At 42.0% G+C, this 20,885-nt stretch overlaps 2 protein-coding genes across 2 annotated transcripts; one reads left to right on the forward strand and one right to left on the reverse strand.

Moving 5' to 3' along the window:
* The first annotated feature begins 4,196 nt into the window (after positions 1-4,196).
* On the forward strand, positions 4,197-11,337 carry FAM47E (family with sequence similarity 47 member E). The gene is given in 9 exon segments (XM_065664299.1): positions 4,197-4,559; positions 5,710-5,867; positions 6,323-6,473; positions 7,020-7,141; positions 7,143-7,209; positions 7,634-7,783; positions 10,472-10,549; positions 11,162-11,264; positions 11,267-11,337. Coding segments are annotated over 9 exon segments (1,263 nt in total).
* A 2,464-nt stretch (positions 11,338-13,801) lies between these two features.
* JCHAIN (joining chain of multimeric IgA and IgM) lies at positions 13,802-20,519 on the reverse strand. Its single transcript, XM_065686892.1, has 4 exons — positions 20,328-20,519; positions 16,576-16,711; positions 15,657-15,737; positions 13,802-15,169 (listed from the first exon to the last, which is right to left on the reverse strand). The coding sequence occupies exons 1-4, from the start codon at positions 20,392-20,394 to the stop codon at positions 14,968-14,970; spliced, it is 486 nt and encodes a 161-aa protein (XP_065542964.1). The 5' UTR covers positions 20,395-20,519; the 3' UTR covers positions 13,802-14,967.
* Between the last annotated feature and the right edge of the window lie 366 nt (positions 20,520-20,885).

Consider the following 20,885-nt stretch of genomic DNA (forward strand, 5'->3'; position numbering starts at 1 on the left):
GACACTCCCTCCACCTCCCATTGTCAGGACGATGTCACAACACAGCTCAGATGAGTGTAGGGGGTGGTGAGCATTAAATGTGAACACTCGACGAGGATAACAAGAAACTTTTAAAGTTCTTTCTAATTCAGTTGTCTTATTAATTTATCTTTAAAACAAGGCAATAGAAAGCTTACCTCTTACTTTGTATAGCTTTTATTCCCTTTAGGTAACTGATTATTTACACTGTAGAACAGATTTATATTATTATTTTACAGAGCATACTTGTCTTACATATCAACATAAAATTAAGGATTAAACATGGCATTGTTACAGGTCCAAAGTTATGAATATTACTTCTCATTTCAAAGGAAACAAGGCTTTTCCCACTAAAAGACTTTCCTTATGACAGTAAGAAAGTCACAGCCAGCTGTAACCACTTGAGCACGTTCACTTACTGGCTGCCTGTAACAACCTGAAAATATTGGTTCAGATTAGTTCTGGCTTTCCCCAAACCCTTAAAACAATTGGGCTCCTGCATAGGAAGCACATCCAGGCACAGTGCCTGCTGAGACATGCTCCAGCTGTCAGACACTGCTGATGCTGCAGGTAGTGAAAATCAAGTGCAGCTTCAGCATGTGAACAGGAAGCTGTGCAAAGCTGATGGACCACTTGCCACTGGCAGGAACACTGTAGACTTCTAACTGGGGTCTAACACATCTTCTGGTCACTCACTCAACAAGTCTGGGGCCGGGGGGGGGGGGTTGAATATACATATATACACCCCCATGTACACACACACATACATTTAAAGCTTCCTTTTTCAAGGTCACATGTGACTTCTTTTCAGGGGAATACATAATTTTCACTTACTTCAAGTACAGACAACTGCAAAAGCACAGCTTAAGCCTGATGGGCTGGATACTGCCACTGATAGTGGGCATTAGAACCTGAAGATGAAGGAGTTTAGTTCTTTAAAGATTAAAGAAAAAAACCATCTGCTGTCACCCCTGTTCTTTCTAAACACTGATTGAGCTCACTTTAAAACATAAGCCAGGACAATAGAGCTAAGAAAAAAGAAATTGGTATTTCACATAATGATCTTTAAATTGATTAATTTCATCAAGATCTTGGCATGCTTAGTTTCTGCTTTCAGGCATCTCTGCTCTATTGAAGACTTCAGCATAGTATTAAACAGAAGTAGTATCTCATGTGATTGTGAACTTTCACTCAGCACCCTTCAGTCACATGTCATCACAGACTAGTTTTGGTAAAGAGAATGTAGAACTATACAGCTGTTACTTAAAACTGATCTGCTTTTCTGATTCAGTTTAAGAGTAAACTGATCTAATACAGCAATAAATTACTAACTTGATGAAATATAACACTTTAATCAGTTTTGAGGACTAATAGTTTTGGAAGCAACCATGTTAGAAATCAACTTTACTCACATCATTGAGAATATCCAAAACAATCTACTGGATTGTTTTCCTAGTAGGTTGGTAAAAGCAACGTTATAGCTTTTGCTTCTACAGACATTAAAGCTTTTGTTTACGGTTAGAAAAAGTCTAAAGACTGAATTAATTTTTTTACTTAAAACCCAGTGAATAGAGCAACTATAACTATCATACAGCTTGTTTAATAAAAATATTATTTGCACCTTAACTACTTCAGATAAGAAAACACTTAGCATGAAAGTCTTTATAGCCTCTTCAATAAAAATTAACTTTGTAGCCTTTTAAAAAGATTCTAATTTCTTAACTAAAGCAAGGAAGCTACTGAAAAGTTTCTCATTTTTTTCTATAAACAGAACAAACATCCAAAAACCATTCCATAAGCTTAGCTTAATTTTAAGAAAACAACAATTTAAACATAAAAAATCTGCTCATTAAGAAACAAAACTAGATGGTTTCTTTGCTGCTGCTATGGCTTTCTCAGCTACTACAAAGGTAAAGCAAGCATTAATCAAGTGAAGAGCTGCATGTGAGTATTTACATCCCAACCCCCTTCTCTCCTACACACTCATTAGTCTGATTTCCATGAGCTCATCAAGCCAGGAATGCTTAAATTCAGGGGGGAAAGGGCCACTTCCTTGGTTGGTTTGTTTTGTTTTTGTCAAGTGTTTTCTTTGAGGTGAGAATTGGAGATTTTGTCTGCTCTAGGTTATTTTAGGGCTGGAATTTATGGAGTGTATCACTTGTGCCTTGAGTAGGATGTGTTATTTAACATAATAGGGAACTTTGCTGGAAGAATCATTAGGCAATGTTAAAGGGTACAAAGTATGATTTGTTTAATTTATGTGTGATTACTTTCTGATTACTTTCTGATCTGTATATGGATGCTAGTAAGCTTTGGCTTTTCTTTTTGAGGATTCTGAGTTGAAGGTTTTTTGTGGGCTACATTTAATATAATGTTATTAACTTGATTTATTTAGTCTTTTTCTTGAGTGTTTTCTCAGGCCAAACAAACTGGTCACTTGATGGTCTAAGTGTAAACCATTCATGGTTCCTCAGTCTTGCACTGTAGATTTGTAAGCTTCTATTCCCCCCACCCTTCTAGTTCTAGGAAAAGTCATTCCTGTCACACCTGGGCTTTGCTTTCCCTGGGTTACAGCCCAAGACAGAGGTCCCCTGCTGCTTGACATTCTGACAGTAATTGAATGTTGGGGTGCACAAATAGACTTTAATGTTAGAAAGAGTATCAACCTAGTGTCTGCCGGCACCGTGATGCCACCTATTTGAGTTTGTTTTATTTGAGCTTCCAGTAGGTATATAAATTTTCTGATAGGCTTAGGCAGCGCAATGAGAACTGATTGAGGAATTAGCAGAATGTATTCCACAAACTGTTAAAGAGAGCTACTCCAGTTGTCCCAAGTCATTCCTTTTGAATTTATCCACCACTGTGTCATGATTCAAACCCACAGAAGTTAAGAGGTAACACCAGACCTGACCCATGTTTGCTGCTTGTAGTTTTCTTAAAGAGTGATGGTAAAGAACACATCATAAAGGCACAGGGAACAGTGTATTGCACCATCTTCCAGCAGCAGCAAAGACTTTGCTTGTTCAGTCATAAATAAGCGTGGGTGTTGAAAAGGTAAGAATATCTGCTGTGGCAAAAGAAAATTCTGCTCTAATTCCAATATTTTTCTCTGCACTTCCCATGAGTTCTCCACATGTTTCTGTGTGTGAAGAAAGCTTTTGCTCTAGGCAGAAAAGGAGTTGTGAATCTGGCTTCCACAATAACCAACTACAAACATGCTTAGTGTATTATGCCAGCAGGGACTTAAAGCTAGTGCCTTCCCTGTCTAAGCGACAGGGCTGTAGTGTTAGCTTCTGCAGGTTTTCTTACACCTTTTTCAGATTTTCTGGGAATTTTCTTGTGGAGTGCCTTGGAGGTAACTTTCTATACATCAGTAAAAATAGAATAAGATATTTTTTTTCTCTTAAGGTACTTTTACTGTCAGAGCTATAAAATATCAGGTATGTATATTTCTAATTCTTAATACCTTCTTAAATCTGTATTTTGCCTCTGGATTAAGCAATTCCTGAGTTTATATCTGTATAAAATATGCATTATACATCTGCATAAAATGTGTGATACTGCACTATTTGATATTGCAAGTACGTTAGTAGTGATCTCTAAAACCAACCTCTTAGGCTGTTAATTTTTGCTATGCTTTAGCAAGCAAGTACCTTATTGTATTACACTGTATTGCTAAGGCACTGAAAGTGCCAATTTAAAACATCTATCAGTTGCCATTTGACTGTTTAAGCCACTATAGGTAAAAACTGGAGTGGCTGAAAGCTGGATAAGTTATGGTTAACTGAAATGAGGTGTTAGTGAAGAATATTTGTCATCTTGAACATACAGTTTTACAACATTTTTGTCAGTAAAGCAATAGGTATATGCATAAAATGTCTTGAAACAGAAGCTCTATAACATTATCCTTTTTTATTTAAAAACAAATTTTTGTAATGACAGTATTTTGTGTGCTTGAAATGCTGTTTTTCAGTGTATATCCTTCATGCAAGTTGTCAGTGTTTTATCAGCTTTTCTCAAGAGCTGTACAGCAGCAAGATGCTGGCCAGTGTGGGCGAGCATACCTGTGAGCATACCTGGAGCTGAATATCCACTTGTGCTCTGGAAGTACTCCAGTATTTTTTGTTAGAATGCAGCCTTTAACCTGTGCATGATGTAACTTGCTTACAGAAGGGAGAATGTCTTATAAGGGCTTTCAAGAAAGCAGACCAGGATTCTCCAACTTGCTTACTGGTCAGTGCTGGATATTTCTGAAGAAAGGTCTAGATGACTTCAGAGATGGCTTTCCTCCTTCACCTGATAACATGCTTGTTAATGGCAGAAAACAGCCTGTCTCAATTACCCTTGAGAACAGCACACCAAAATCTTTGTCCAGAGCTCTACAGAAGAAAAGCAACTAGTGCAGGAGAGCACAGGTCTGTCTTTCCAAGCTCAGCCTGCTGCAGCAAGCCAGGAAGGATTATGTTGCACAGATGGAGTGCTGTCTGAGCCAGCATCCTTCCATGTGCTACCCATGCTTGGAAAAAAGCACCTCCCTGAAGGTAATAATCTTGTAACCTTGGTTAAACATTGTCTCTTACAGGAAACTAACCTAGAAGGCACCTATTATTGTCAATTCAAGCCACACACCAGGTTCTGTTTCTTTCCAAACTAAAAACAAGGCAAATAATATTTATGTTAACTTATATTTAGATGGTCAATCCAAATTGCTGGCAAGTTAATTGTGGAGCAGTATTGTAAATGGTTAATTGAGGAATCAACAGATCACAGAAAATGTGCTATCTGCTAAGTTATCAACAGGCAGTGATACAAATAGATGTTATAGAGCAGGAAGCAACTCTAATCATAATTGTTAAGAATACACCCAAGATAGCAAAGTATATTTCATTAGCTTTATTTCTCATCATGTTTACAGAATCTTCCTTCTCTTCCTTGTCTCCAGTTCTTGGATCTTGGTCTGCTTCATGCAAGCAAAAGGTAGCAGGTTACCTTGTGTGCAGCTGGGAACTTCTGGAATGTGCTTGTTTGGATGTTGTGGATGATGGATAGTGACCAAATAAAGTGGCAAAACTAAGTTTTTTGCTTCTAGTACCTCTCAAAAGGAACAGGGGAGAGCTGGGAGACTTTTGGCAGGACAGGCTTTATGCTAGAGAAGATGGGGAACTAAATGGAGTGCGTTAGCATTGTTTAGCCGTGTCTAAAGGGATATACTCACCTAAGGCTTGGATGCAATAAGATGATAGATGGGTCCAGTGGGAGAAGCCCTATATTTCAGAGGTGGGAATTGGCTGTCTGCTCTATGAGATCAGGCAACAGCAGAGCTCTCCCTGATCCTAGGCTATGATTACTGGGACAATGGGATCATGAAACCAGGGATTGTACTGACAGGAAGGAAACTTAAAAGTAGTTGAAGCCAAGCTTCCTATGTGGTACAGCAGATGGCCATAGAAGATGGCAGAGATTAGACTTAAATCATGATTCACAGTTCTAGCAAGCAGCCTGAGCTGCAATTATGCTTTAGAGTTTTTTGGGAAAGGTCTGTAAATTGAGGCTTCTGGACTATGAACTGCCTTAACTGCTAATAGATGTGTAGGTATTTGCATGTCAGGCAGTCCTTGACACAGCCGCCAGGCAGACTTCCTCCAATGAGATTGCTTTTGATCACAGGATGTCCTTCTGTTTGGCTTGCAGATCTTGAGAGAGGTTCCAGGTGTCCTGGATCCTGACATGATACTGAAGAGTAAAGGTGGCTACAGTGACTATGAACAGGAGAACCAGCCTGGTCAGGAGGTGCTGGGTCATATGGAGGACATGCAAAGCAAAGTAACAGCTTCCAAGACTCAAGTATAGTGAGTATAGCACAAGATGAAGACAGCAACAGAAATGGTTCTGAATGCCCCCTTCTGAGACGAATGGAAAAATTAATTTAAGCACTTAATTAAAAGTTACATCAGTCTGTCATGGGAGTAGTTATCATTAAAAGATAGGTTCCTTTGCTTTCCTCAGTGATCCTGATTAACTGATATCCCACTCTGTTCAGAGACTAGTTGTAGTTGGTGCTGAGTGATTCAAAATCACAAGGAGACAGCTTTGCTGGTGGTTAGTTTTGCAGGCTGAATTAGCTGAGTCAGAGTAAGTGCTATCACTTGATTCTTTCCTGACCACTTCTGATAATGACAGGCAGATGTGGTGATGGATGCATACAGTTACAGTTTTCTATTTTGAAGGTGGCAGGTTGACTGCTGACAGCTGATACAGCAGATAATCAAACATGTTTCACATTGTACTGCATTAATACCTGCAGTGGCAAGGAGTCTTGAGTCAAAACGCCATGTGCACAGCTTCCCAAGAAGGTAGCAGCAAGAATAAAGGAGGCCACACTGGCTGACTTTGTTCCCCATGATGAACATGTAAAGTGAGCAACCAAGCATTTTCGTGACTGGGTTATGTCTTTGGTAAGTAAAACAAAACTGCCACTACCTGCTTTCTTTGATTCTACAGACTTATTTGCTACTTTTTAGGCTAAATGTGTTTGGACTGAAGAAGTAAAAATGTGACTATGGGTGTGCAAATCTGAGAGCCAAAGTCAAAACCAGTGTTTGACTCGCAGCTCTGTCCTGTTGGGATTAATAGGGCTTAGCCCACTAAAATGAAAAGCAAGAAATAAATATTGCTATACAAAATTAATTAAGTTTGCTGCAGATTTTTTTTTTTTTTTGCCAGGGAAGCCATCCATGGCCAAATGACCATTTAACTGCCTCACCTTGTAGCAGTCCCCTTTTATATGAAATTAATACATGTGTTAGATCCGAACTGTCTTTGTGCTTGCCTTGTCACTGTGATTCTAATGCAAGCATACTTGTAGATCAGCTGAAACTACGATGCTGAGTTGAGTTTAACAGTAGTATACATGGCAAGGAGGGGGTAACAAGCAAGAAAGTACTACTAAAGGAGATGTTGATTTCTTCTTCATTCTGGCTCTCCTGGGGTGGTTGTTCCAGGGTGGAGGGAATTGGAATATTGATGAAGATACACTCATGAGCTTGCTCAACACCAGCTGTGAAAGGCAGGCCACTGTCCCTTCACTTTTCAATGCTGTGAAATTCATCAACATGGAAACAAAGCCAGGACATTTCACCTCCCCACTTAGCTGTCAGGAGTTCTCACTACCTACGGAGCCTGCCCTGCCAGGTTAAGGGAAGAGACCCCACATTTATACTTGATAAAGATCTAATTGTTTGGATGGTTTGTGGTGGAGCCTCTGGCTCCCAAAGTATGAACCTCACATGCTTCCTTCCCAGGTTCTTACAAAAGTGAGTTTAAAAAATGGCCAGATGACTTGAGGGTAGAGATTTCCAGAAGTACCTTTAAATACTGTTTCCCTTTGAGGGAAGTTGCGGGGAGGGAAGGGAAAAAATTGCTAGTCATTGTCATCAGCTGTCACCTAAATATTGTGCAGTTGTAGGATACAAGATCATCCCTCATAGACCCTTCAGAGGTGGCATTCAGCTTCTGCAATGGTCTGTACTGCCTGTGGCATGAGGGACAAATGCCAAGATGATGAAAGAACATTGCAATAGTTGTTTGGTTTCGTTTGGTTTTTTTTTTCTTGCAGGTCCCTTCCCAAACAAAACTGGAGAAGATCAGATATGGAGCATGGTATCTTGATCCCAAAACATGGAGAAAACAGAAAGCAAATGAGCTATTAAAAGAACCAGAGGCCACAATCAATAGCCTTGGGAGTGCGAAGAACTGGTCTGAAAAGGTACTGTGAAAGTCAAAAGCAGCATCATTCTTCTGTGACACAGCTATGCGATTTTCTCACAGGGATGTATCTGGGCACTTTATTGTACTTGGCAGCCACAAACAGATGTGGAACAGAATGAAGACCTTGGGCCCACTGTAGGAGAGGATCTGGTTCGAGACCATCTTCAAAATCTGAACGCGCACAAGTCCGTGGGACCTGATGGAATCCATCCGCGGGTCCTGAAGGAGCTGGCGAATGAAGTTGCTAAGTCACTGGCCATCGTATTTGGAAAATCATGGCAGTCAGGTGAAGTTCCCAATGACTGGAAAAAGGGATATATAACCCCCATTTTCAAGAAGGGGAAAATGGAAGACCCGGGGAATTACAGACCAGTCAGTCTCACCTCTGTGCCTGGTAACATCTTGGAGCACATTCTCCTGGACAGCATGCTAAGGCACATGAAAAACAACAAGGTGCTTGGTGACAGCCAGCATGGCTTCACTAAGGGGAAATCCTGCCTGACCAATCTGGTGGCTTTCTCTGATGGGGCTACAGAACTGATGGACAAAGGTAAAGCAGTTGATGTCATCTACCTGGACTTGTGCAAAGCATTTGACACTGTCCCACACCACATCCTTGTCTCTAAATTGGAGAGATATCAATTTGATGGATGGACCACTCGGTGGATAAAGAACTGGCTGGATGGCCGCACACAAAGAGTTGTGGTCAATGGCTCAATGTCTGGCTGGAGACCGGTAATGAGTGGTTTCCCTCAGGGATCGGTGTTGGGACCGGTCTTGTTTAACATCTTCGTCGCTGACATGGACAGTGGGATTGAGTGTGCCCTCAGCAAGTTTGCCAATGACACCAAGCTGTGTGGTCCAGTTGATACACTGGAGGGAAGAAATGCCATCCAGAGGGACCTTGACACGTGTGTGAGGTGGGCTGATGCCAACCTTATGAAGTTCAACCATGACAAGTGCAAGGTCCTACACCTGGGTTGGAGCAATCCCAGGCACAGCTACAGGATGGGCAGAGAAGAGATTCAGAGCAGCCCTGTAGAGAAGGACTTGGGGTGCTGGTCGATGAGAAAATGAACATGAGCCGGCAGTGTGGGCTCGCAGCCCAGCAGGTCGAAAGAGGTGATCCTGCCCCTCTACTCTGCTCTTGTGAGACCTCACCTGGAGTATTGTGTGCAGTTCTGGTGTCCTCAACATAAAAAGGACATGGAACTGCTGGAACAAGTCCAGAGGAGGCCCACAAGGATGATCAGGGGACTGTAGCACCTCCTGTATGAAGATAGGTTGAGGAAGTTGGGGCTGTTCAGCCTGGAGAAGAGAAAGCTGCATGGAGACCTCATAGCAGCCTTCCAGTACCTGAAGGGGGCCTATAGGGATGCTGGGGAGGGTCTCTTCATCAGGGACTGTAGTGACAGAACAAGGGGTAACAGGTTAAAACTTAAACAGGGGAAGTTTAGATTGGATATAAGGAGGAAATTCTTTCCTGTTAGGGTGTTGAAGCACTGGAATAAGTTGCCCAGGGGGGTTGTAAGTGCTCCAGTGCAGTGTTCAAGGCCAGGTTCAATGAAGCCTTGGGTGAGATGGTTTAGTGTGAGGTGTCCCTGCCTATGGCAGGGGGGTTGGAACTAGATGATCTTGAGGTCCTTTCCAACCCTAACTATTCTATGATTCTATGATTCTATGTTATCCAAGCTAAGATAACCATGGCTCAAACAGGCTCATTGTCTTGGATTAGCTTGTGGCTTCATGGCACCAATACGTGAACAATAGCCCCAGAAGGCAGATAAGCACAAATCGAGCTTAAATAGCTGTTGCACATTTAGTTCTTTTAAGAGTGTTCTAGGGTGTGCTTATCTTGGTTCAGTTGTCCTGCAATACCCACCTTGACAAAGGTGGTGGATTCAGCATGAGGTGTTGTTAGGAGGAGTCTGAGGAGCAGACAGGTTCTTCAGCTGCTGGCCTTCGATGTAGGTTTAGTTTCCACTTTATTAAAAAAAAAAATAATTACTTCACCTTCACACTTAGGACACAGTACAAAGGGAGAACGCTGTTAATGCTCTAGAGGGCAGTCCTTCCAAAGGTCAAACTGAGGAGTTGCTGTGACTAAAACCATGCCACATGCGAAAGGCTGGTAAGCTGATGACAAGTATTGCTCCTGTTTTATGAAGAAAAAAGACAAAGGAGTTCTTTTGGCAGGGAGGATGCCTGGGAACAGCTGAGCTTAGAAGAACAAAAATGCAAAGGTTATAGTTGATGCTGCTAAAAATAAAGGAAAAGTTTACAATTGAACAATAACCTACCTCATTTTGTTCAGCTCTTCCTGCAAATAGACTGCAAATTAGTGAGGGTGTGCTTACTTAGAAAATGAAGAATAACTCTTCCTGCCTTGATGCTTGCCAAAGCAAATGGGGTAAATGACTTTGTGTAGTATACAGGACATCAGATTACGGACCATAGGTTATAATTTGCTAAAACCTATTTCATGTTCACAAAGCAACCTCATTGCTTTTAGAAGCAAAAATGAAATCTGAACTAGTTAGAGTTGTTAGCAGTTGAAATATGTATTGGTTGATATGTTTTCATGAAAGCTGGACAGACACACTGTGTGGTTTCTGTAGACATGTGAAATGTACATAAATATGGAATGTGAATATTTTAATTTGACCTACTGTGGAAATTAATTCAGGAGATAGAAGTCACACAGCTCTACAGCACACAGGCCTTTAAGGAATTCCTGGAAAGAAAGGGTCTCAGGCATACTTTGGTGAGTCATGAGAATCTGCTTAGGGTGTTGTGCGTGTCCCCAGGTTAATGTGCTTGTGGCTATTGCTGTGTTGTCCTAATGTCCTGGTTGTAAAAATGCCTAGACCAGGGACTTTGGAGTTCTTCTCTCCTATGTGTTGGAGCTTTTGGAGGGGAGGAACTGCTATAATAGCAAAGAGGGGCTCAGAAAGCAGCTGAGGCTCTTTTGAGCAGGGGGTCTTGGAAGCAATGCTGTGATTTCTCCTGTTCAGGCTTAGTGTGAAGGACCAGTGCAAAGTGCCATCCTGGGAACAAGTCTACAGGTATTGTGATGTACACCTGGGACTTGTGTAGCTCTGCAGCTTGTGTGGCTGGCATTCTTAAATGCCATCAGCATGTGCAAAAGCTTGTGCTGTGTTAACTGTGGATGCAAAAAAAAAAAGGCAGATTTAAACCTCAGTGCTGGAGAAGAGACTTGACTGAGTTAGATCTCACACCACAAGCAACAGCTGCAACTCAGCCATAGACGCACCAGATTTTTTACCCTTTTTTTTTTTTGTGTATTTTACCTTGTTCTTCAATTCTAAATATCATTTGAGGCTGCTAATCATGTTTATGTTTAATGTCATTTCAGTTCCTTTGGAAAATGGTGGCTGGGGGAAATGATAGAGCTCCAGAGGAGTCAACCAAAGCTTACAAGGAAGTGTCTAAAAAGATATGACAAAATAAGCGAAGGCTGTTCATGACCATGAATTAATACAGATTCTAAATTTTCTTAAAATGAATAAAACTGAGCTGAGTTGCTCCTAGAAGAATATTCTCACATTAGAATAAGCCTTAAGGTAGTTTTGAGTCAATTATGAAATGGACAGAAAGTTTGAAGATTGGATTTGGAGTACTAAATTCCAGGCACAAACCGCTTGGCTATCTTAGCAATGCTTGGGCTTGGCTAGAAGGCAGTCATGATGTCTTGTGCTGTAAGACCCTGTCTAGACAAGTTCCTGGTCCACAAAAATCTTCCTGCTTTTTTAAGCTTTCACTTTGCGCTTACTGCTTTACAGAACAGAAATAAGTGATCTCTGAATTCTCTAAGGTATAACTGGTGCTGCAATCTACACGCCTACTGAAAAAATGAAACCTTCCAGCTCAAAGCGTATAAGGCGGTACACTTCTGCAGAAAGGTCTCGCCATGCCCAAACCTTGGACTGTCAAATGCAGACTTAGCATAGTGAGGTCACTAAAAACCATAGCCTGATAGCTATAACTACACAAGAAATGCCTAATAAAGACAGCTGAAGCCTTTGCAGTGCAAGAACTGGGCTGTCCCATAGCCCTTTGGCCTATTTGTGAGTGAAACTGCCTTATTGTAATAAGCTGCCCTGATGGCTGAATTCCCTACTGTAAAAGAATGCCTTTGAGCTCAAGGATTTGTTCCTCTCAGCCTGTATATGTGCTGTAGTTTATGCTACTAATTAAACTTTTTGGTCTGACTCGAAACAGGATTTGAGGATAAATTTCCACAATTTACAAAGGATGTCTGAAACAACTAGCAAAAAATCCCTCTAACTCCACATTGCATAAGCAACAGAACAGGATTTAGGAAAGGAAGACAGACCTGGGAAGAGTTAAGTCTAAAAGCAGTCTGTGAGGAGATGAAATAGAAATGTATTCCTACAAGTCTGAGCCAAAATGAATTAAGCTTAAATGCACTAAGTAATTATTCAAGAAACATTAAACACAGCTGAAGAACCACCCTGACCTGTGAAGAACAAGGACCTGGTAGGTAAGTATTGCAAGCCCATGCAGGAAGCCTTGTCCCACCTTAGCCAGAGAATGAAATGGAGGAGTTCAAGGCATGCATTCTTACCCCCAACATTAGGACTTGCCGAAAAAATCCCACTTGACGTAGCAGCTGCACAGCCTGAGAACCATGATCTTTGAAAGCAAGGTGTGGTTTTATTGGCATATCTGTCTCCAGCTAGGGGTATCTCTGTCATCCATCAACACTTCCACTGGTTAGAAGGCTGCAGACACTCACCAGGGTGCTTTCAGAGATAAGTAGACCTCACTTGCTCCTGTTTTACTGTCTTGGCCTTTCAGGTAAGGATTCAGAGCCTGGTTTAACTTGCTATGTTGCTTTGAGTTGTCTAAAAGCTGGTTAACACAATCCAGGTTAGTGGTGTAGGCTTCACCATTTTAGAAAACATGGAGGGAATGAATCCTGATGCATTATAAAGCTGAAAAGCACATAGGGAGTTTACTGAATGCCTTTTTCTTGTTTCCCAGTGGCTGATTGTTCTGCCCAAGGTAATCTAAGCAAGTATTTGCTCACAGCTGCTTTGACTTCCTTTTTCCTGAATGCCTCTTGTGAATAGTCTGTTGTGCTGTCATTGCTGGGCTTCCAAGGTCTGCAACAGGGTGATTTCCAGTCTTATGGAGGTGAACCTTCCATTGTCTCTACAACAGGATGCACAAATAAATATGGAAACTTCGTATTTAGGCACAGGCTTCTAGAGTTAGAGACAGAGCCCCAAGGACTGACTAGTTGTAACCTCAAGAGCTGTGTTGGGAGATGAAATGCAGCCTCACCATGGCATACTAATTTCTTATATCATATTTGAAGATGAAAATGTCTGAGATGTTTGTGAGTTTAGTACCTAACCCCTGAAATATGTATAGCTGTGTCAGTAGATGGCAGGAGTTTCTTTGCAGGGAGGCCCCTTTGCATTTCTCTGAGTTGGCATCTTTTTGCCATCTTTCATTTTTGAGTGAATGGTCCATAACTCTGATGTAACAGAATGTAGTTAGGGTAATCTGTCTGTCCTCTTTGCTCTTTTCCTCTTCAAGATTGTTTTTTCTTGGAGGACAAGACACCTTGTACAAATGACTAGCCCCTGACATACCTGTCTTGAAGGCACTTTTTTGCAGTGGTGATGTAGAATTCTGATGTGCACCTTGCAATTTCAAGAGTGATTTAGGTGATATTTGGATGTTCAAACTCCGGTCCTACACTTACTTACTTACTTACTCCAGGCCTTAGAGCAGTTCAGTCAGGTGGAACTGACCCTAAAATCATAAACCAGTTCAGCCTTGATCTGTTACAGCTTCTGCAAGTACATCATGATATTTCTATCCCAGTATTTCAGAAGGCTTTGCCTGTAAGTATAGGCAGTTATTTAGGGAGAACTTCTTCCTCACTGTGAAGGAGGGAAGAATACAATTATAGACTTGGCTTTTTCTGAGTTCTCATTGAACTGGAACATAACACACAGGCTGCTGCAGAAAATACTTTATTCAAAGTTTCACTAACAAAGCTACAATTAGGGGAGTAAGGTTTATTTCAATTACATGTGAAGCCACAGATCAGCCTAAGGCTTAACAATCAATTTCTGACAACAGTGAGAAACATACCAGCCATCCCAAAGGTAATGCTGGACACCTTGGGCACTCATTCATGATGTCTCTACTGGCAATAGAGAGTAAAACACGTCAGATGCAATAAAGAATTGATTTGGGTGGGTTTTTTTGTATGAAGAGCAAGTCTACTGATGTGAAAGAAGGAATAAATCCCTAGCTAAGGTGCTGCTTGAGCAATTGAGTCACCTTCATGGAACTTCTTGAAGTTTTAAATGTGAAGTGAGGAACAAGAGGAGATATTTGAGCTACCTTGTGGGCGTATTTTATCAATCGAACTGGGAGCAGGAGTAGAAGAAGGCATCAGTACCAGTAAATAAGCATGGAAAGTGAAATACCTAACATTCTAGAGGGGTTTACTATTCCTGGCACAGCTGAGCTGCTAGCAACTTTGCAGAAAAGTTCAGGGTAGACTTACCTGTTGGTCTTCTCTAAATGTACATGCAAGCTAGAAGCTTGCAATGGTCAAAGTGCTTTAGAATGCCCAAATGAATATGACCTTTGAAATTGGAATCCTTGGTCTTATCCCTCATCTTTTCTCTCAAATCTGATTGTACCAGAGCCTTCTAATAATGACACAAATTCTGCTAATGCAGTCAAAGGGGGTTTTTTTAAGGTTGTGCAGAGGCTTGCTCAAGATGGCTCAGGGAGAGAAATACACAGATGTTCCAGCAACCTTGCTCAGATGAAGATCACCAGAAAAACAGGCTCTCCAGTGTTGCAAATCTATGTAGTTCCATTTCCTTAAAAGGAATTACTGATTTACATCTGCTTCGGATCTGGTCTATATGGTGATAACATCTGGGGCATACAATAATGGCATTGCAGATATGTGCCGGGGATGAAGAGTCTGACAACCAGTACCTGCTCTTGGGAGATGGCACTAGTCTGCTGTTCAAAACTGTATGAGGAAGCGAGTTGGCATTACTCTGGGATCTGGTATTTTGGACACTATTGTCCAGGTGCTAATGGTGCTATACAATATTTTTTATAGGAACACTGAATGCGAGGAAGCAGTGGATTAAGCTAATCAGCATAGCAGGATGCTGGTGTTAGAACTGCTTGCAAGTTTTTCGTCTCTCCATGGTAGAGGAATGGGAAGTTTGTAGTGTAGCACTTGTCCCGGTTGTAGGTGTAGCAGGTTTCAGGTTCATCACAGGAGGTGCTTTGCTGGGCCTTGTATATCTCACCACCCAGCTCAATCTCTACAGGATCACATTTTTTGCAGCTGGAAGAGATGAAGAACAGAACAAGTGTTCAGAGTTGTGATGAGAAGATGCCCCTGGTGAAACCCCCATCTTCCTTGCTGATCTGCACATGGAGCTAGGAGAGTATTGTGGGCTTTTCAGGTTTTACAAAGGAACCCCCAGCCAGATGCTTTGAGTGTTGTCAAACTGCTACTGTCAAGACTGGTCCCTGAAAGGGAGGTTTAAGCAGACGATGTGTAATTTGCTTATGTTTAAGACATTTGAGATGAACAAGGGTCAGAATGAAACATTTCCTGTAAGTGTGATCCCTTTTCATGTGAATTAATCATGGAGATAACAATTTCTTGGCCTGGAACAGAATATGACAGCTAGACTGTGGGGAAAATTTTCCTCACTGACCCTGCCTCACCTTCTCTACTGGCCTTCAAACATGTTTTTGAGCTTGGGTAGACAATGCTGCTGGGGAGATGAAGTCTTAGGCAATTCCTTTAGTAAATAATTACTTACAGGTCAGTCAAGTGGTAGACAAAAGTGGTTCTGAGTGGGGACAGGGGGTCAGAGATGTTCTCTCGAGCCTGCAGGGGGACTCTGCAAAGGAGGGAAGAGAATCACTGTCATGAAAACTGCTTATTAACCAGAACTACTCTGCTGGGAACAATTCTCAGCTCTCGTTGTCTTGTTCAGACTGTTTGCATTCCAACTTTTCTCTGTAACAAAGCCCAGGAGCAGCACATTTTGGCCCTTCAGTGCCCTCAAAGGCAACCCCAAGATGACTGCAGCAATTTCTGAAAGTGCCACTTGGAAGGGGACCATGCTGATAATCCTTTATTTTAAACTCTGAGCTCTCAGATGCCTGAGACACTTGCAGGACATGGACATGTTTAATTACTGTTTCCAGTGTTGTGAGCTCTACCAGAACTCCTGTGGCTCTGAGCCTGAACTTGGTCCATGTTTCAAAGACACACACACTGCTGTAAGGTTTGTGTGAATAAAGAAGACAAAATCTTAACTCTTCAACTGAGACCTGCCTCATAGGATTAACCTTTGTGACAGTTCAGGCATTAACCAGTTTTCCCAGCCTATATAAATAGCAGGCTTGCTTTGAGTCCAGTGTCATCGGCCCAATTTGGGTTCAGATTTAATCAACTGTAGAAATGTTACACCCTACTTCCCCAGTCTGTTATGTAAAGCTACAATGGGACTGCTTAAAACATGAAAATGCTTTTTGTATCTGAAGGAACCAAACACATATGGGTTTGTGTAAACTATAAAAACATGAAGCAAAGGGAACATCCAAGATACCACAGAAAGCAGCCCACAGCAAAAAAACAGTTCAATTCCCTAATGCAAGAACGTGGGAAACAATGCAAAGAAAAAGGAACTCTTATAACACTTCATCTCCATGTAACACTCGTCTGCCACTTACAGGATGCGTATGTTTCTCTGTAGGATTTCTTCATCAGGATTTTCTTCGGAAGGGACAAACTTTGAGGTCACTGTTACACACTGACACTTGTTATTGACCAGCACATACTCCTCGTCCTCAGGGTCACGTGGATAACCTGTGAGCACAGGATATGCAATCCCAAAGTCAAGAAGACAAACCCTGAAGGCTGCTTTAGCAGAAAGCCAAGTGATGAAAATGCCAGAACTGCATTACAGATACCATTACAGCATCTAGGTTGATTAAAACCTGGGTTGCAACAGCTACAACTGAGCCTCTTGGCAAAGATGAGTTCTGCTGTCCTCCCTGCTTCATCTACAGTATGGTTCTGTATGCAGAGGTGATGGGTCTGGGAAGGAGCAAATGATGGGCCTGGACACTGTGTGGCTGGTCAGAGGCAAACATGCAGCGGTTTCTCATGAAATAGGAAGAAAATCCCCTTGCTAGCCTCAAGCTACACCTAAGAGCTGAAGTGCTGCTTTTACCTGAGAGAGAGGTTTGGGAGAGTTTACCCAATTCCTTTGTCATACACCAGGACTACTCCAGCAGTCCAAATCCTAGTTTGGATCTGGCCTCTAAATAAACATCCCTGATCTTGCCAATGTAACAGTTTTCCTTAAGTAATATGTTGTCCTTCAAGCCCTTCAGGGAACAGATGCCAAAAAGCATGACAGGACCCAACAATACAGCAGCCTGCTGACGTGGCAGTGAAAGGCAGGTGGCCCTCATGCTTGTGGTTTGCAGGAACGGCTGCAGTTTTGATGTTCTTAAATAGAGAAGAACCAGCTTAGGTTCAATATGAACTATTGCTATTCAATGTGAAACCCAGTGAAAATGGGGTAAAACATCCTATCTGTCACCCAGGGGCTTTTTGAAGGCTCCTGGTTGTGTGCAGTACCTTCTTACTGTGCAGGTAGATGGATTTTAAGTAGCCGGTTCTTTGCTAGTTGGTTTTGCCCAGTCCAGAGCCTCTGTTCTCTTCACCCATAATAAGCCAGCCCTGCTTTAATATGTATGCAGTTATACCCTTCTTAAGGAATTGTTTTACCTCCCTCTGTGCTGCTGAATTAATGTTCACAGCCATCACTATGGTATCGCTCTTCCTACAGAATCTTCAGCCTGCTTAGAAGTACCAAAACCAGTGATCTTTGTAAGATGGGGTAGTTTATATTGGGCTCAGCAGGACCTCAGTTCTGGGGAGTTTCCTACTCTGCTAGTCCCTTGGCTTAACCATGGAGGGAAAGAAGAAACAGGCTGATGATGCCTGTGTTCATATCTGTGAAGGATTTCAGAGTCATTTTGACTTAAAAGGTTTGGTCCCAGCAGCTGGGTTTGAATTATCAAAGCACACATCAGTAATGAAGCAGAAACACACATTGTGTAAGCTCATGTCTGGTTTTTCTCTTAATCTCCATGTCCAAAGCTGCTGGGTTTTATTAGCAACAGACCCCATTGCTACAGGGTGAAAGGGATTGTGCTCAAAGCCTGTGGGAGCAGCGCATGGACTATAAGGTGAGCTGTAAGTTTTCTGATCGTCAGCCACCGTTGGCAGCAGCTTAACTGTTACATAAAGCTGTATGCAAGACCAGGCAAGTACAGGTCTCTGCAGTGCTGACTGGCAGAGCCTCCGGGTATCTAGTCCATGCAATGTCATGCCAATTGCATTCCAGGTTTTCTTCCTAAGGTTTCTTACAGCTTCCTTCCTGCTCCACAATATGTTGGTCTCATCTGCTTCCTTTCCTCTGGGTTATTTTCTGTGATCCTTGCAGATGCTGGTTTTGTGAAAAAGGCACCAAAACTGTAAATGATGCCTCAGAGTGACCCTAAAATTCCCCTGGTGGTTACAAATGTGGTTTCTGTGACAAGCAGCAGCAGAATACTTTTCTGAATAGGACTGACTGTGGAGTTTCTTGATCAGGAAGGAAATTACTTTGCCTCCTTACTTTGGGCAGTGGAGCAAGCCACCACGGGCATATTCCCAGAGTTTTCTTCATTTCTCTAAAGCATGTCCTGCTATATAGCATGTGCCCATTGAGCCCTCTGGAGCAAGGGCTGGCTTTTAGCATTTCTCTGTACTGCACCCAGAACAACCCAGCAGTACAAATGCCACTGTAAAATGTGACTGTGACCTCCTCGAGTCTTGGCCTTTATTTTGTCGTATACAAAGTCTCTTGCTTCTTGTCCTTCATACAGACCTTCCTCTGGTGTCTGCCAGTGTATTCTGTGTAACAATGTGTGAAATTCCTTATAAATCCTTAATTCAAAGCCAATAGTCAAGTCAGATTCAAATGGCTTTGGGAATTGCTCCAAAAAGTTTGGGAACAGGCTTTAATTCATCTTCTAAAAGTATATTAACATACTCTTATGAATATGCAGAGTTTTTTTTTTACTCTACTCTAAAAATAGTGTCCTTATTTAATTCCTTGTGTAATTCTTGGCTTCAGTAAGCATAAATTAGATATATTCTATGTAATGTTTTCAAATTAAAATTACAAAACTCAAAAAAAGGTGGCTTTATCAGCACTATCTCCATGCACCAACCCAGTAAAGTTCCTTTGGGAAGAAGGTAGTTAAATAAAAAAATTCCTCATGCCCTTTTAAGTGTCTGCAGGTTAGATTTTCTGGTGCATGTTTCACTGCAAGATGGTGTTCCCTCCCTCCTTAACAGTTATGCAGATTTCAATATTGGCTGGTCCTGTAACACACTACAAAGCCCAACAGAAGCCAGCTCCAGCACAGTGAGGAAGCAAATGCATTCCAAAGATCTGTTCAAAGCCTGCTGCAGGTCCAAGTGACTAACTTCTTAAAGTAGGAAGAGGCTCAAATAGCCCAAGAATACATTCACTTCAATGTAAATAGTCCAAACAGCAATCACATAGCTACACATAACTCTAGATTGACCTCCTCTCTAAGCTGCTCATGTATATATATGTCCTGAGCCATGCATATTAACGGGGAAAGCCAGACTGGGCTCTGTGTTGAACCAACACAGTTGGTGAACTCAACAGTTTCTGTCTTTTCAGCAAATAAATTATACAGCTGGATGCTTTTCACAGGAAGCAGTACTTTACAAGGACCTGCCTGCGTAGGCAACAAGACGCCCCTTCCCAAAACTGGGAGGAAATGCAGGGATGCTGCTGTCCATGCTGTTGGGATGGTTATCCTCGAGCATTGATTTAATCCTGTGGACCAGACCCACCTCGTGAATGAGGATGACTGTTGTATAGTATTAGTACAGTCAGCACCCATTAGCTGTGAACCACACTGAGAAGTGTGTTGGGATGACAGCCTGATCTCAGTCTAAATCAAGAATATCCAGAAAATTCAGTGGAGTTAGACAATAAATTACAGTTTAATCAGAAATAAATTTGCTGTAGCCATATACAGGATTACCAGAAAGACTTTGGAATCCTTCAGGTAACAGTCTTGCAAGCTTCTCACCACTGCAGAAAAGCAAGCATGCATGTTTGCTGTTTGTTGCTTCAGAAACCCAATGAAAAATGGCTAGTCTTAAATTTGCAGATAGTCATGGCTTTTTTAGCCTCAAGGAAGCAATTAAAACCACATAGCTCTGTGGTGCAAAAAGACCCTGAGGTGTCCAAGCGGCACTGAAGTGTCACTGCTTGAGCAGGACTTGAGGTGGTATTTCTGGCTTATAGAAATATTACTGACTACGCAAACCCCATCACTGATCTCTTAAGCACAGTTGTCCATGCTCTTCATTTCTCACCTACCTGCCACCAGGATGAGCCCCAGGGAGATGGCCAAGGCTACACACAGCAACAAAGAGCTCTTCATCATGCCTTCCCTTCTTTTGAAGAACACGAATGGAGAGTCTGCCTCTGCCTATAAGGGTACGTGGAAATGATACAGCTATCTGTTTCCTAAAATAAAAGCCCAGCCGGCCAGCACAGCCACTGTGGAAAATGTGGCTGGGGACTGAAACCAGGCAAGTTCACTGCATGAAGACTTCTGGCTTTCAGAGGTGAAGAGAGGCAGATGGTTGCAATATTACTGTGCCTTTTTATTCTAATCATCACAAAGTAACAAAGCTGCTGAGTGCAAGCTAGTGCAAACCCATGGTGGTCCTTAAGGGACATCTTGTCTTCAGGGCTAGTGGTGCTGAAAAGGAACTCCATGGATTTGCTGGTTAACAAAAAGTTCTGAGTCAGGTCCTGGGCAAACTCTGTGAGGTATTAGGCAAGCAGACTTCTGATGGAGAGGAACCCTGGAGAAGACCTGGGATTTGGTTTCTTTCCCAGATTTGGGATCACTTGTGTAACTCTGAAAGC

Source organism: Lathamus discolor, chromosome 1 (genome assembly GCF_037157495.1).
Source record: "Lathamus discolor isolate bLatDis1 chromosome 1, bLatDis1.hap1, whole genome shotgun sequence".
NCBI classification, from domain to species: domain Eukaryota; kingdom Metazoa; phylum Chordata; class Aves; order Psittaciformes; family Psittacidae; genus Lathamus; species Lathamus discolor.

Bases quoted from the DNA above. Each gene is read 5' to 3' on its own strand.
- JCHAIN (XM_065686892.1), bottom strand. From the start codon at position 20,394: ATGATGAAGAGCTCTTTGTTGCTGTGTGTAGCCTTGGCCATCTCCCTG. The intron at 16,712-20,327 runs GTAGGTGAGAAA...CTGTGCTCACAG, and splicing joins GGGGCTCATCCTGGTGGCAG to GTTATCCACGTGACCCTGAG. The intron at 15,738-16,575 runs GTAAGTGGCAGA...CCTCCTTTGCAG, and splicing joins CAGAGAAACATACGCATCCT to AGTCCCCCTGCAGGCTCGAG.